Here is a 17,321-nt window from a genome sequence, read left to right as displayed (position 1 = left end):
AAACTTGTCACCTATTACACAAAACCCTTTCTTGTTCCTAGATTGTACTCTGAGGGACATTTTATATTTTTTTTATTTATTTTTTTATTTTTTTTAATCTTTTTATTGAGGTTACAACAAATACAGAAAAACATTGGTGGGGTACAGTTAGGTGAATCCATACATTTTACACAGTTAACAGCAGAATGTAGATTAAGTACCCTACTTCTGTATGCCTTCCAGGCGTCCCTTGACGTCTAGCTTATACAGAACAACCTCATTTTCAATATTAAGAGAGAAAAGAAAAATGCAAACAGTGTCAGGCATCCATTGATCAACAGCTCAATTTTCAAGCTTCATATAAACCTGATTGTACAATAGAGCGGTAGGAAGAGAAAGGAAGCTAAAGAGAAAAAAAAAAACAAAGAGAAAGAAAGGGCAAAGACTAGAGAGTAAAAGGGGGGTAATGGGGGAAGGGAGTAGTGGAGGGGGAAGAATCCAGCAGCAGGGCTAACCACACGTTCAGGTAGTAACCAACGTGTGTCATGGGAGTGTGTCCCATATGGACCAAATGTCAGCATGTAGGTCAATGAGCCCTCTATTTAAGTATACTGCTTCCTCCATTGTTCTTATTGTAGAGAGTATCTCGAGTACTTTCCCCAAATGGGGTGCGTTAGGTTGTTTCCAGTGTCTTGCGATAGCAAACTTGGTGGCCATCAAAAAATAAACAAAAAGGTGTTTTAGTGATTTGTGGAGTTTTGGAATGTTTAGGTGGAGTATGTAGGTCTCTGGGCCCTTATCTGTCGGGAGAGCGAGGAGTCCGCCTAGGTCAAGGACCTTGGTCCATAGTTTCTGAATTTCTGGGTAGCCCCCCAGATATGTAAGTCATCCCCCCTTTGGTTACAACCTCTCCAGTACCTGTCAGAGACAGCAGTCGGGAATCTACTTAACCGGCTAGGCACCCAGTGCCATCTCGTCAAGAGTTTATAAAATAGTTTGAAAAGTGTTACACTGTGTATTGCCTGTCTAGTATGTGCGATGGCTCTTGTCCACTGTTGGCTATCAAAAACCTGGCCTAGGTCCCTCTCCCAGGCAAGAATATTATGTGTCTTCTGGAGTGTAGGGAGGTCCTGGAGGCATTGGTAATGAACCGTCAATGGGCGATGTCCCTGCAGTCCCATTTGGTACCTAGTTTCCCATAGTGTGGGCTCTCGTGGGGAAGATTTAAAGAAATTCCAGCTATGTAGCAATGGCCTAAGACGTGTTACCTCAAAGTGCAGTCTACGTGGGATTGAGTATTGTGTTACCAGAGTGGGTCCAGTCGCCCAAACACCATCTACAATCATATCCCTGACAGTTTCTATGGAGACAGTAGTCCAAACCTGTACATTCGAATCCGGGAGCCCCCTAAGGAGCCCTCGGATACCATGAGCGGGGGATGGATGGGGGGCTACTCTAGAGGAGTGGCATAGTTTGTGCCAGAGACCAAGGCAATGCCTAATGATAGGATTGGGAGTAAGAGATAGTGGTTTACAGTGCTGCGGGATCCATACCAAGTCTCGGAGTAGTACATTGTGAGTTAAAGAGGCCTGCTCTATTTCATACCATCTAGGGTATTCCTCGTTGGGACCCCAGCTTGATATGTGAGTTAGCATGGCAGCCTCGTAATACATTTTAAGATTGGGGAGGCCGAGACCTCCTTTGTCTATCGGGGCCTGTATTTTTTTTGTGTGTGTATATATATATATATATATATATATATATACAGGGAGTGCAGAATTATTAGGCAAGTTGTATTTTTGAGGATTAATTTTATTATTGAACAACAACCATGTTCTCAATGAACCCAAAAAACTCATTAATATCAAAGCTAAATAGTTTTGGAAGTAGTTTTTAGTTTGTTTTTAGTTATAGCTATTTTAGGTGGATATCTGTGTGTGAAGGTGACTATTACTGTGCATAATTATTAGGCAACTTAACAAAAAACAAATATATACCCATTTCAATTATTTATTTTTACCAGTGAAACCAATATAACATCTCAACATTCACAAATATACATTTCTGACATTCAAAAACAAAAAAAAAACAAATCAGTGACCAATATAGCCACCTTTCTTTGCAAGGACACTCAAAAGCCTGCCATCCATGGATTCTGTCAGTGTTTTGATCTGTTCACCATCAACGTTGCATGCAGCAGCAACCACAGCCTCCCAGACACTGTTCAGAGAGGTGTACTGTTTTCCCTCCTTGTAAATCTCACATTTGATGATGGACCACAGGTTCTCAATGGGGTTCAGATCAGGTGAACAAGGAGGCCATGTCATTAGATTTTCTTCTTTTATACCCTTTCTTGCCAGCCACGCTGTGGAGTACTTGGACGCGTGTGATGGAGCATTGTCCTGCATGAAAATCATATTTTTCTTGAAGGATGCAGACTTCTTCCTGTACCACTGCTTGAAGAAGGTGTCTTCCAGAAACTGGCAGTAGGACTGGGAGTTGAGCTTGACTCCATCCTCAACCCGAAAAGGCCCCACAAGCTCATCTTTGATGATACCAGACCAAACCTGTACTCCACCTTGCTGGCGTCTGAGTCGGACTGGAGCTCTCTGCCCTTTACCAATCCAGCCACGGGCCCATCCATCTGGCCCATCAAGACTCACTCTCATTTCATCAGTCCATAAAACCTTAGAAAAATCAGTCTTGAGATATTTCTTGGCCCAGTCTTGACGTTTCAGCTTGTGTGTCTTGTTCAGTGGTGGTCGTCTTTCAGCCTTTCTTACCTTGGCCATGTCTCTGAGTATTGCACACCTTGTGCTTTTGGGCACTCCAGTGATGTTGCAGCTCTGAAATATGGCCAAACTGGTGGCAAGTGGCATCTTGGCAGCTGCACGCTTGACTTTTCTCAGTTCATGGGCAGTTATTTTGCGCCTTGGTTTTTCCACACGCTTCTTGCGACCCTGTTGACTATTTTGAATGAAACTCTTGATTGTTCAATGATCACGCTTCAGAAGCTTTGCAATTTTAAGAGTGCTGCATCCCTCTGCAAGATATCTCACTATTTTTGACTTTTCTGAGCCTGTCAAGTCCTTCTTTTGACCCATTTTGCCAAAGGAAAGGAAGTTGCCTAATAATTATGCACACCTGATATAGGGTGTTGATGTCATTAGACCACACCCCTTCTCATTACAGAGATGCACATCACCTAATATGCTTAATTGGTAGTAGGCTTTCGAGCCTATACAGCTTGGAGTAAGACAACATGCATAAAGAGGATGATGTGGTCAAAATACTCATTTGCCTAATAATTCTGCACTCCCTGTATATATATATATATATATATATATATATATATATATATATATATATATATATATATAAAGTAAGAAACAATACATTTGAAAACAAAACAAAAAAAACATATCCTGTTGACATTGCCTGTATTTTCAAAATATTAATCTGTTTGATATAAATGTCTATAAAAATATTTATTTAAAGGGAGATAAAACTGCTAGGCATGCCTATAGTAGAACAGTTACTACTCACCAAGCTATTATTTTTACTCCTGTTCCTGCAGCTGTATTTAGTCATTCTCTTATTTTAACCCCTTACAAGTATTTGTGAAGCTCTGCATCTTCTCTGCGTGGATTCTGTAGTAAGTCAAAGGGACATGAAACCAAAATTTTTCTTTCATGATTTAGAAAGAGCATGCAATTTCGAACCACATTCTAAATTACTTCTATTATCTAATTTGCTTCATTATATTGGAATATTTTTGTTGAAAAGCATATCTAGATAGGCTCAGTGGCTGCTGATTGGTTGCTGCATATAGATGCCTGGTGTGATTGGCTCACCCATGTGCTTTGCTATTTCTTCAACAAAGGATATCTAAAGAATGAAGCAAATTAGATAATAGAAGTAAACTGGAATGTTGTCTAAAATAGTATTCTCTACCTGACTCATGAAAGAAATGTTTTGGGTTGTGTCCCTTTAAAGTAAGGGAAAGGCTTTAAAGACAGCTTCAGATACAGGAGGGAAAATAATAGCATGGTTGGTAATAAGTAACCATACTACTGTAGTTTTACCCAGTAGTTTAATGTCCCTTTAAGAAACCTTTCTAGCTTTCAAATGTGGATAACACGTTTGTCTCACATTAAACTTTAAGCAATTTTTTAAAAACTGCCTTGTTCTCTGCAAGATATATTTTGCTTTGGAAAGGCTACATGTATAATTACAACTATAAAAGTTTGCTTTTTGATATTTTTTTCTCTGTTTAACTAGATTTTGCTTTTAAATCGTTTTCTGATTCAAACATTACTTATTGACTGAAATTATTTTGAATTCAATAAAATACGAGTGACTGAGTTGCTATACAATGTTTTTTGTACAAATTCAAAATGATTAAAATTGAACCAGTGTTTAGAAAGTGATTCCAGTTTAAAATGTTTGCATTCTTTATTTGAATTAACTTGAACTCATTATATTACCTACTGTGTGAGCAGTTACCCTTCAGCTACTCTTGTATGTTTTTGTTTGTGTGATGAATAAAAAGCTTATTAGTAGAAATGTGCATTCGGGATTCTGACGAGTCGTTTGATTTACAAACAGCCAAATACATTATTGGCTGAAACGAACGAAAAACAAATGATTGCTTCATTAGTTCATGCTTTTTGGTGCCAAAAAAAGGTGCAGGAATGGGGGAAGGAGTTTTATTGTTTGATTAATAAGCTTCTTTGTAATGATGTACAGGGGCCCTTATTCTTTTGTCCATGTCCCCTGTCCAATCCTGCCATATGCAACATAATGTAATGACTGATGTTAGGGACAGCCGGTCAGGCACTAAATGATGAATTTCAGTCTTACAAGAGTTGTATGTTCTTTTAAGATTGAAAAAAATTGTCTATAAATGTTCCTATTGAAAATAATAGTAACAAATCCAAATCCAATATTCATACGAACTGTATGCCTGCACAGACTAAATTTGGATATACTGAACATTTTAGAAAATCCTAAAAAAAATCTTACAGACAAAATGAATTGTTGGCCCAGGCACATGTCTATTAATTAGTATCATCAAATTTGAGTTCATACTTTTATCTGATCATTGAAATATTGTAAGTTTTCATAGCAAACTTTATTAAACTGATAAGAGACATAAAGTCCCTGTACATGCCTGATGCTTCCTTGTAAGTCCCAGTATAATCATCCAGATTGGATGTTTAAAATTCCTCTAAGGTGGAATTTGGTTGCTGAGGAATTTTTTAGGTAAAATATCTTTTTTACACAAAGGTGATATGATATTTTCTAGTAAGGTTTTTCAAATATGCTGTATCACTTTTAAATTATTTAGCATTTAGGTAACATGCCTTATAAGGCTGTCCTTTTTGGTTTGCTATAAAAAAGTTACTATATACAACTTACACAGTTTGAAAAAAAAAAGTATTTTGCAGCTTTGTAAATGATTAATGATTGAAAAAAAAGATGTTATTATATTTGGCATAACACCTAGCACACACAACCAAAAAAGAACAAAGACAGCAGGCATACATGAATATCCGTTAGCATCAATTAATCTACCATATTACAATGACAACAATTCCTCCTAACTAGATAACTGAAGTTTATCAAAGCCCAGAACACTTCTATGGTGATAAGCTTTAAATGCAATGCGACTTCCATTATCGTGTGTCTCCACGTAGACAAAAAGGTTGTAATGGAGAGAGTACAAAGCATTTAATTAATTGCGAGGAAATTTGTATCTATCCTTGGAACAAATTAAATTCACACAAGGAAAACATATGTAGGCATATCCAAAAATTGACTAACGTTGTATTTCTTTACATTTCAGGGTCATTTATGATGGTGAATGCTTCTGGAAATTTTTCTGGTAAAAAGGCAGTCCTCTTGTTACCTCAGCTCAAAGAGAATGACACACACTGTATTGACTTCCACTACTTCGTATCAAGCAAGAGTGGATCCCTCCCAGGGTCTATGAATATTTATGTGACTGTAAATAATGGGCAGCTAGGAAGCCCTATCTGGAATATATCAGGGACTGCGACTGGCACATGGAACCGAGCAGAACTGGCTATAAGCACCTTTTGGCCAAATTTTTACCAGGTATAATAAGGCTTTTTTCTATTGAGAGATTTTACTGTTACGTCTTTAGTGTATTTTTTTTTTTTAGCCTTTACAATGGTTTATTATTTATTGATTTGTAAAAAAAATTGTATGGGTCCCTAACATGAACATGAGATTATTTCTGAAACAAACATAGACTTGATGGCTGATAAGAACCACTAAGCATGTCCATTCTGCACATATTCCTATCTGATGTAAAACATTTAATTAATCCTGAGGATAAAATGTTTTACATATATATTTATATATATATATATATATATATATACATACAGTATATATACACAGTATATATACATACATACATACATACATACAGTATATATGTATATATGTATATACTGTATATACAAAATATATATATATATATATATATATATATATATATATATATATATATATATATATATACAATTATTGACCAATTTGTTAGGTACACCTTGCTAGTACCGGGTTAGACCCCATTTTTCCTTCAGAACTGACTTTGTTGCATTGATTCAACAAGGTGTTGGAATCATTCCTCAGAGATTGTGGTCCATAATGATATGATAGCATCACGCAGTTGCTGCATATTTGTCGACTGCACATCCATGATGCAAATCTTCGATTCCACCACATTCCAAAAGTGAGATTGTGTAACTGTGGAGGCCATTAGAGTACAGTGAACTCATTGCCATGTTCAAGAAACCAGTTTGAGATGATTTGAGCTTTGTGACATGGTGCATTATCCTGCTGGAAGTAGCCATCAGAAGATGGGTACACTGTAGTCATATAGGGGTGGACATGGTCAGCAACAATACTCAGGTAGGCTATGCTGTTTAAACAATGCTCAATTGGTACTAAGGGGCCCAAAGTGTGCCAAGAAAATACCCCCACGCCATTACACCATCACCACCAAGCCTGAACTGTTGATACAAGGCAGGATGGATCCATACTTTCATGTTGTTTACGCCAAATACATACCCTACCATCTGAATGTCGCAGCTTAAATCGAGACTCATCAGACCAGGAAACGTTTTTCCAATCTTCTATTGTCCAATTTTGGTGAGCCTGTGTGCATTGTAGCCTTAGTTTCCTGTTCTTAGCTGAATGACACCCGGTGTGGTCTTCTGCTGCTGTAGCTCATCTGCTTCAAGGTTTGACGTATTGTGCATTCAGAGGTGGTATTCTGCATACTTTGGTTGTAACAAGTGGTTATTTGAGTTACTGTTGCCTTTTGATCATCTCAAAACCAGTCTGCCCATTCTCCTCTGACCTCTAACATCAACAAGACCATTTCACCACTCACTGGATATTTTCTCTTTTTTGGACCATTTTCTGTAAACCCTAGAGATGGCTGTGTGTGAAAATCCCAGTAGATCAGCAGTTTTTGAAATACTCAGACCAGCCCGTCTGGCACCAACAACCATGCCACATTAAAAGTCACTTAAATCCCCTTTCTTCCCCATTCTGATGCTAGGTTTGAACTTCAGCAAGTCATCTTCACCACATCTAGATGCCTAAATGCATTGAGTTGCTGCCATGTGATTGGCTGATTAGCAATTTGTATTACCTAACAATTGAACAGGTGTACCTAATAAAGAGGCAAGTGAGTGTGTTTATATATAGTATATATACATACATATGTACAGTGTGTGTGTATGTATATATATATATATATATATATATATATATATATATATATATATATATATATATATATACATACATACATACATATATACAGTTTATACTCAAATAATGCAAAAGAAAACAAGCTTATATTAATACTAATGTTTTAACTTAGCAAGAATTCAGAAATAAATATTTGGTGGAATAACCCTGATTTTCAATCACAGCTTTCATGCAACATGGTGTGCCCTCCACTAGTTTTTCACATTGCTGTTGGGTGACTTTATGCCACTCCTGGTGCAAAATGTCATGCAATTTTGCTTTGTTTAATGTCTTGTGACCATACATCTCCCTCTTGATCACATTCCAGAGGTTTTCACTGGGGTTCAGCTCTGGATATTAGACTGGTCATGACAGGGACTTGATCTGGTGGTCTTTTTCCACACTTGATTGACCTGGCTGTGTGGCATGGAGCATTACCCTGTTGCAAAAAAAACAATCCTCAGAGTTGGGGAACATTGTCAGAGCAGAAGGAGGCAAGTTTTCTTCCAGGATAACCTTGTACATGGCTTGATTCATATAGATACATCTAAAAGGTGGTTTCAACAAGCAAAAACAGTTATTTCAATTGACAAAATAACAGTAAAGGAACTATTTCTAAACAATTTAATATAATCCAGTATGTAAAATTGATCATTAAGAACACATATTTACAGTACCATGTCCCTTTAATGCAGCTGTTTGTGCAAGCTATTTTACACTCATCCATCTTTGCTGATTTTCATTGTTTTGTCAAAGTAAAATGTCTCTCAGAGGGAATATGTCTGTGTTCAGCTTAAACGTTTTTGATCAATCCTTCATGCTCATTAAATCTAAGTGCTATACAGAGAGTTGCTTATCCCACAAGGACACTTTATGATCCAGATATCTCTGATGTGTGCATTGTTATATACATCCAATTGAATAGCTTTTAGAAATGTTTGTAATGGTCTCTATGGGTCTCAATATCTGTCAAGAAGTTAGATAAGTATCCAGTGTGATTCTTCTCTAAAGGGGAAATAAATATATTCTGAAAGGTTCTATACATTAGTACATACACTGTAAAACATTAAACATTATCACTATTATTTTTTTAAAGCAAGGGGTAGCAGACTCACTGTGAATACTACGTGATGATTCATTAAAGTGTGACATTTATTTTATTAAAAGGAAATTAAGTAACTTCTAATGGAATTCAATGGTGCCTATTCTTCAAAAATATTTATATTATTTTAAAGGGATGCTAAACACTGTGTAATTACAAGATGTTTCTCTTGTCTCAAGATAGAATAACCTATTAGCTAAATTTAAACACTATAGAAACAAAATAACACTTTGTTTGCTGCAATTGTTTTTCACCAGCCAAACTCCATGTATACAGAGCAGTGTACTTATCAAGGTATAGTGTATAAAAACTGACATTATTATACAGCACACTATGCTAACTGCCAGTGTATCAATGCTCATATATATGTTAGCGCTGTGGAATCTGTTTTACGCTGCAGAATCTGATTAGCACTGCGGAATCTGTTTAGCGCTGCAGAATCTGTTGGCGCTCTACAAATAACCGATAATAATAATAATAATAATAATATGTATGTATGTGTGTATATATATATATATATATATATATATATATATATATATATATATATATGTATTCAAAAGTAGAATGCCTAGTTCAAAAGAATGTCAGGAAGCAGCACAAATTCTGCACTATTTTAGAAATAACACAATTATGTTAATTATTAATACAATAGTACGTGATTTATTGCTGCTGGGAAACAGGTTGGGTGCTCTCCAACCCTAAGAGAGGTGAAGTGAAAAATGTTCCAGCACTAGAAAAATGACAGTCTGTTTGGTATATGTCCTTATAATAAAGCCCCTATATGTAGTAATAATATGACATATTAACTTATGAGTCCATTCAATGTAACAAACTCTTTTTATTATTGTTTGTGAAACTTGTATATATACATTGATAAGTAAATCCACTTACTAGACTTTACCTCAATTAGATTGATCTAAGTATGCCACTTTCTCGAGGGAGAGACCTCCAATGTTCAATGCAAAATGTGACCTTCCTTTTCCTTGGATTATGGTAGAGATGTTTTCCCCATACAGTGGTGTTTAGAGAATCCTAGTTACAGTGTGAAAACAGAAAAAAGAAAAGCAGATAGTGTAATATTGTTTATTAAACATAAAATTCTGACTATTTACAGTTTCCCACTCACATATTTCAACCTCAAGCAGTTATAAGGTATTTCTGTGCTTTAATAAAAGTATCCACTTTGGATTGTGTTATACAAATTCTAATAACGTCTCTACCATACTCCAAGGAAAAGGAAGGTCACATTTTGCATTGAACATCAGAGGTCTCACCCTCGAGACCAGCATACTTACCTCATATTGATTGAGGTAAATTCTAGTAAGTGGATTCACTTATCAAATAATAATGAAAGAGAGTTCCATAAGTTCAATGGACTCATATGTTTGAACGGTTACTTTAGGAAACTTTAGGCTTTATTATAAGGACATAATACATATGTATTTATATATATAAAATACAGTAGATAGCGCACTCCCACTCGCCTTGAAATATAGTACCAGGGTGCAGACAATATACACAGAAGAAATACAATTGTTACACTCTCTGGATTTAAACACAGCAACCTTTATTCTGTTATATATTATTATTATTTATTTCAGGGTCCTCTGTTGAGTAGATCCACTTCTGTAATTGGGGCATGGAGGTTTTAGGGGTTATTAGCAGAGGGATAGTTTTATCAGTGGGATGCTGTGATGGTTAACAGTGAGGATGGTTTTATTGCTGGGGGTTGTAGTGGTTATTTTGTTAATAGCAGAGAGTGGTTTTACCGTTAGGGGTTGTGACAGCTAGGGGACTAATAGTGGAGGAGATTTTAATGTTGGGGTTCATGGTGGTTTCAAGGTTAATAGTGGAGTTTTATTTGTTTGGGTTGTGATTGTTAGGAGATAAAAGTGAAAGTTTTAGCAGTCGATTTAGCAGTTTCGGGGTAACTAATACTATGCAATAGAAGCATAGAAACATAAATTTTGACAGTAGATAAAAAAAACAACCCAACAAGCCTGCCCCAAATTTACTAAAAGTGTAATCTTATTTAGTTCTTATGATAGCCTTATGCTTATCCCAGGCATACTTGAAGTACCCCACATTGTTTGTCCTTTACACTTCTAATGAAATAATTATTTTTGTGCCTTTGCTAGTTATTGGCAATCTATTTTGTTTGTGCTAGTGCCAGGACAGCAATTAGGAAAATAATGTTATTTTATTTTTAGATTGATATTTTGTGCCTTTGCTAGATATTGGCAAACTACAATATTTGCGCTACTTCAGTGCATACCAATAATCCAATTTTTATAAGACACAACACAGCAAAATGTACCGGCTACATTTAATTTCAGCTCAAAATTGGAAGCAGTATGGAATTTTCTGCAAGCGATATTTGTAGAACTCAGTACCTGCATTTTTGTACTGCACTTGTAAACTAACCCATGGTGATGTTTACTTTAATTCACATCACATTATTAAAGGGATATGAACTCCAACCATTTTCTTTTCTTATTCAGACACAGCATACCATTTTTAAAAAAAAAAAAAGTTTCCAATTTACTTCTAATTCCTTTCCATGATATTCTTTGTTGAAGAGATACCCAAGTAGATATCTAGGGCACTAGATTGGAGCACAAGGAAATAAATACAATTTGATAATAGAAATAAATTGGAAAGATGTTTAAGATCTCATTCTCCATCAGAATCATCAAAGAAAATTTTTGGGTTTCATATCCCTTTACAATATTGTCTTTGATGTTCATTCTTTTGGATGAAAGAAAAATTTATTTTTAATGAATTATCTGCAGGGTTCATCATAAGTTTGCAGTTATTAAGTGAACTTAGATATTGAGTAGTATCTTGATATTTCTATGTCAATTTTACAATTTATTGTAGACATAATTGCTTTTTCATTGACCATGTAATCTTCTTTTGATTTAGTAATATTGCTGTGTCCTATAAATATTGGCTAATGCCCTAGATTTGTATTGGTTTTGAATAAACAAACTATTCCATCAAAATAATAATGGTTTATTTTGACAGTGCATGACTGCCTAGGTAGCTGTAAATAAATAAATAACTTTATTTTATTGAACCCAGCAATTAAAAAATGATTTACTTTATAAAATAGTTGCTATGGGGAAATATAATTAAATATAGCTGACTGATAAGGTAAAGTGTCCTAGAGTCACTAAGCCTGGTGAATCCTCACAACATGGTATGACAAAGGTGTACAATTCTAAATAGCCATGTTGCCAGATCTTACTCTTCCCATTGTTACTAATAGACCTCCAGCAGCCAATTGTACTATATAACAATGTGAGAAACTACCTGGGGTCTGTTCTCCACATTAAACATATGGATTAGTAAATTCACATTATAAAATTATAAATCAAATAAAGAAAAATGTTACTGTGTGATTGACTAGCTCAATAATCTCCAGCAAGTGTGACATTTTTTTATATCTATACCCTAATGTGGTTGTGTCAGATTATTATCTCTCAAATGTTATAGAATTTTTTAAATAACTTTACAAAATCTAGATTTCATAAAAAAAAATATTTAGTTTTTATAGACTTTATAGACTCTTTATTATCAAAAGTCAGACTACATTTATCAACACTGCAAGTCAATTATATCAATTTTTATATTTCAAATGTTCATAAATCATCTAGTACTCAAATGAATATTCTACCAGTTTTGTACTCAGTCGCTTGGCACACTTCTGAGAATCTTTGAGCTCCTGCTTGTGATATTGTATATTTCAGCCGCCAAACGCCTTTTTCTTTTGGTGATTTGTATAGCTATTTATTGAGCGCTATCTGGCTGAGTATATCTGGTGTAGTTATCTTCTAATAAATATATCTTATGTATTTTGCGTGCTGCATGGGTAGTGGAGACTATTTGATAAGTCTAATCAGACATTTATTAAATCTGACAGACAGTTTCAAATAGTCTAGTAAAATATTGTTGAATTAAATATAGTTTAAATGAGAATAAAGTCAGAACTTAACTTTATTAACTCATAAAATACAGTTTGCTTCTATTATCAAATCTGTTTCATTTCTTGGTAGTCTTTGTTAAATAGCATATCTAGGTAAGTACAGAGCAGCAGCATTGGTTTTTAACAATGTTATACAATGTTTAGCACTAGATAGCAGCCATATTTGCAACAATGTATAACATTGTTACAAACACTGCTTGCATATAGTGCTCAAGACATGCTCTTGCTCAGGAGTTGACCTTGGTACATAGGTATGCTCTCCAACAAAGAATATTGAGATAAAAAGTAACACTGCTATCATAAGTGCATTGACATTTTTTTAGAATTGTATCCACTAACTGCATTGTGAAAGTTTAATCTTGACTGTCATGTGCCCTTAAGTATGTAGTGCCTGTTATACTAGCTAATTTTCAAGTGTGCTGTGAGGATCCTAAGTTTTCTGGTTCCAGTTCTAAGGTCAACATAGTTAGAGGAGTGATTGCAATCAGCTAGGAGACTGATTCAGTATACCAGGATGCTCTTTCTGCACAGTACATTTGGTTTGCAGAACCATCGCTGAGCATACACTGGCACTAACCTCATATGATAGCCTACAGTATATGATTGGCAGAGGTGGCTTTACCATTAGGCCAAATAGGTGATCGCCTAAGGCCTCACTCATGATGGGGAATCGCGCAGGGGCATAGGAAATAGGCCCTTTTTTCTCAGATTAAATAGGTGTTGGTGGCATAGTTGCCCAGACCTCTCTCTGGCTTCCTCCAAGCAGTCATATAGTCTAATATTCATAGGCATGAGCATGAGGTGGAACAGGTGTCCAGGGGCATTGTAATGTAGGGATTCCTGCTGCAATAAGCACTGTGTTCAATGAATGCCTAGCCTGTTTAGTGCTCTGCCTCTGTTCAGCTGAAGTGTGTGATTAAGGAACTGCAGACAACAGCGGAGCAATATGGGCTCCCATTTCAGCATGTACAGTCATTCACTTGACTTTATCTGCCTGGCTGATTTGTTTGGTAATTAAGCTCAGTATTTTTTTGCCATACTTCTCTCTTCTGCATGGCAGTCCTGTGTGAAGCTGTAAATATCAAAATGAATGCACTAACAACATTTAAAGAAAAGGAAAAAATACTGAGAAATTCATCCATATTTATTTCCTTTAAATTATTTGTTTAAGTTTTTATACTTACGTTAGCGTGCTCTGGAGAGCATTCTAACCCAATTCTCTTCTTGCCATGTCCCTGGTCGCACTAACAGGAGGCTTAGGCCCGATATTCAAAATGTTTCTAAAAAAGGGGCATGGCCGAGCAGTGCCAGCGAGCGGTGATGTCTCTCACATAAAAGTTAATGGGAGCGTAACATCACCACCCACATTGCCAACATCGCCACTTGTTGGCATTTTGTTGTGGGTGGGGGGCCCTATTTGAAGCATGCGTACATTGCACAGATAGTGCGCTCACTGAAACTAAAAATTGTTTCTATGTAGGCACACTACATATATTGCCTGCAGGACCTAAGTTGTACTACACCCACACATACTACCTCTGGTGATGTAGCCTCGACAGCTGATTGCTGGCGAGACAAACATGGCCGCTACCCTCCTCGCAACCTGCACTTTGCTGATTCAAATACATTACACTGGGGTCAATATGCCCAAATTAGAGGGGCGTGCCTACTGCCACGCCCCTCTAACTCCCTCCTGAATACCTATACCTTCATCACATCTAAACTACACTCCCGCTGCACCGCCTCGCTACCACCCACTGACCTCCCCATTATTACTATAGGAGCTATGTCACTAAAATTATAATCAATGTTTAAATCATGTGTCATGGAGATGCGCTGAATGCCGGCAGCCAACTGCCAGAGGACCAGCAAAACTTTGCCGGACTAGCCTGGCTCCTGGAACTAAGCTCTGAACTGGAATTGAGCCCCGGTCCAGCGCTTCTTAAAAAGGGTGCTGATTGAGCACAGTGCAGGGGATAGGCATATTGAGGATATGTCATTACCCAAGTCCAATCAAAAGCTTCAAATACCATTTGAGGACACACAGCGCCCTCTTGAGTTTAAAACTGTGTTTCAGTATTTGATGACAGCAAAATAAACAAGAGTATAATTATATAAAAATGATGTATAATTATATCACACTATCTATGCTACAGTAGTTTGTACATTTGCTTACCAAAAGCATATGCTTGATTTCTTTCTTTACATGACAAACTCAATAAACAACATCAAATGAAAATATAGTTGTGTGTTTCCACAGCGTTCTTACTATCATGGAATTACAGCAAATCTCAAATATAATATTTTTAATTAAATAAATCTTTGTATTAATGCTTGATCACCAGAATTATCTCACATATTAAAGAGACATTGGGGCTGAATTATCAAGAACGCTGCTCCATAACTGATCTGAGGCTGCAGTCTTCAATCCGCCCGATCCTATACGCTCGGGCTGATTGACACCTCCTGCTAGCGGCCAATTGGCCGCAAATCTGCAGGGGGCAGCATTGCACAAGCAGCTCTGGTGAACTGCTTGTGCAATGATAAATGCCAACATTGTATGCTGCCAGCGTATCATGTCGGACATACTGATAAATTGGCCCCTCTGCATTAACTTCCAATTTTTTAAATTATTTTCTTTAACTCATGTTCCTGCATTTTAATATGTTTTCTATGTGTGTATGTGCTGCTCTTTCATAAGCAAGAGTATGGTGCCCCTTGAAGAGAGAAACTAATTTTTGAAACACAGCTTCTTATATATATATATATATGTGTGTGTGTGTGTGTGTTAGTGATCAAACTCTAAATTAGTAATCAGTGTTTGTGTATTAAATTAGAAAAAAAAATATCTGCATTTGCATGAAGCACAACTAGGAGTTTCACTAAATATTTTCCTTGGAACACAATAATTTTAAGTTGCTTATTTTCCCCCCTCACATAATGGTAACATTGACTTTAACCAGCCATAAACCTTTTTCTTTAAATGAGGTGTATAGAGAATAAAACGTATAGACAGAGCCTGGCATTGCTTGCTATTCAAAGAAAGTTTTCGTTATATTGTTCCATAACTATTATAATGACAAGCAAGCATAATTAGAAATCTAAATCATACACATGTTAAATCAAGGTATATTGTTCTGTTTAAGAACCTAATTTAAAAGCGAGATTCAGTAAAGATACATAATATATAGCAGTGTGCACACCAGTGTTTATTCGGTAAGATAATCACTTGCTTACTAATAAAACCCGTGGCTGCTGACAGCTAGGTTTTTAAGCTATAATGCACAGTTACTGAGGTAATTTAATGCCTGGTTGAGATTTTCTTGTTTCCACAGGTACATAGCAGTGAAGATATAGTAGACACACATCAAATGGCAGATGAAATAGTAAAGACAATGTGAAACTGTACCTAATAGTATACTCAGAAGCACTCATTTTATTTGTCTTCTTTATACATTAATGATAAGTATCCGCACTGCCATAGCAGCAATATTACATGTTAAAATTTAATTTTTGTTATAGTTATCATATATATATGACAAAATATAATATGTACTTTAATTACTTTACCTGCAAATTTATACTGCAGTGCCTCGCCATTAACCCTTTCATTTAAGTTTCTGAATTGTACAGCTCTAACTCCCCCCACACATTTCCTTCTATGGCTGTATCTATATCTATTGTTGTCTTGGTAGAATGCAAAGTGCACAGTGATTATCTTCTGGAGCATGCCTAGAAGCTGTGAACTCAGTTGAATTACGTCTGTGTCTAAACACTGATAAGGGGGGTGGAGCACAGTGCTCCAGACAGCATAGCTATGTAAGTATTTTTGCTTATTTTTGAAAATTATCTTAAAATACTTGCCAGCAATTCTTAAACAATTTTTTTATGCAAGCTATTTTTAATTAATTAGCCCTTTTAGGATATGCACAGATCTCAACAACTTTTTATGGCACATTAAGGTTTTTTATTATGAAGTTTTAAGGGACTGACATTGTGTCACTTTAAATTTAAATTCAAACTAGATGATAATGTGTATTTTACACTACTGATACTGCAGCATTCACTACTAATTTTGTGCAACTACCACTGCTGATTGAGTCAGCGGCTGTGTCTGCTCAAGACCAGTAGTGTTTAACTCATCTCATTTTTTTAAGTGGAATAGCTAGATTAAATAAAAGGGAATTTGTGAATCTAGAAAGGTCAACTGTCTGCCTTGAATAGGAATGAATCATACAAAAATATATAAAACTAGTAGCCTCATCTGCCTTATACTGACTTGTCAAGGTTTATCTTCTAGTCAATTTTTTTTGTCAAAAATGTCTTCAAAAATAATTAAGTTCACTGACAAAAAAAACAAACAAAAAAAATGGTACCAACATTTGAGCTGTTATGCAAATAAGCAAACATCAGCAAATGCTTGGGCTTAACTGCTTGCTAAATGGAAGTTCTAAA

The 17,321-nt window shown here is 36.0% G+C and overlaps 1 protein-coding gene across 6 annotated transcripts in view; it reads left to right on the top strand.

Annotated features, from left to right (window-relative positions):
* The window catches only part of PTPRM (protein tyrosine phosphatase receptor type M), a 1,348,209-nt gene that overhangs the window by 435,779 nt on the left and 895,109 nt on the right, over window positions 1-17,321 (top strand). For all 6 annotated transcript variants that reach the window (XM_053714931.1, XM_053714930.1, XM_053714929.1 and 3 more), the window contains one exon: window positions 5,828-6,099. In XM_053714931.1, the coding sequence (XP_053570906.1) occupies window positions 5,828-6,099 (272 nt within the window). The remainder of the gene's footprint in view (window positions 1-5,827; window positions 6,100-17,321) is intronic.

This window comes from Bombina bombina, chromosome 5 (genome assembly GCF_027579735.1).
Source record: "Bombina bombina isolate aBomBom1 chromosome 5, aBomBom1.pri, whole genome shotgun sequence".
NCBI lineage: Eukaryota > Metazoa > Chordata > Amphibia > Anura > Bombinatoridae > Bombina > Bombina bombina.
This window is presented reverse-complemented; position numbering and strand designations above follow the sequence as displayed.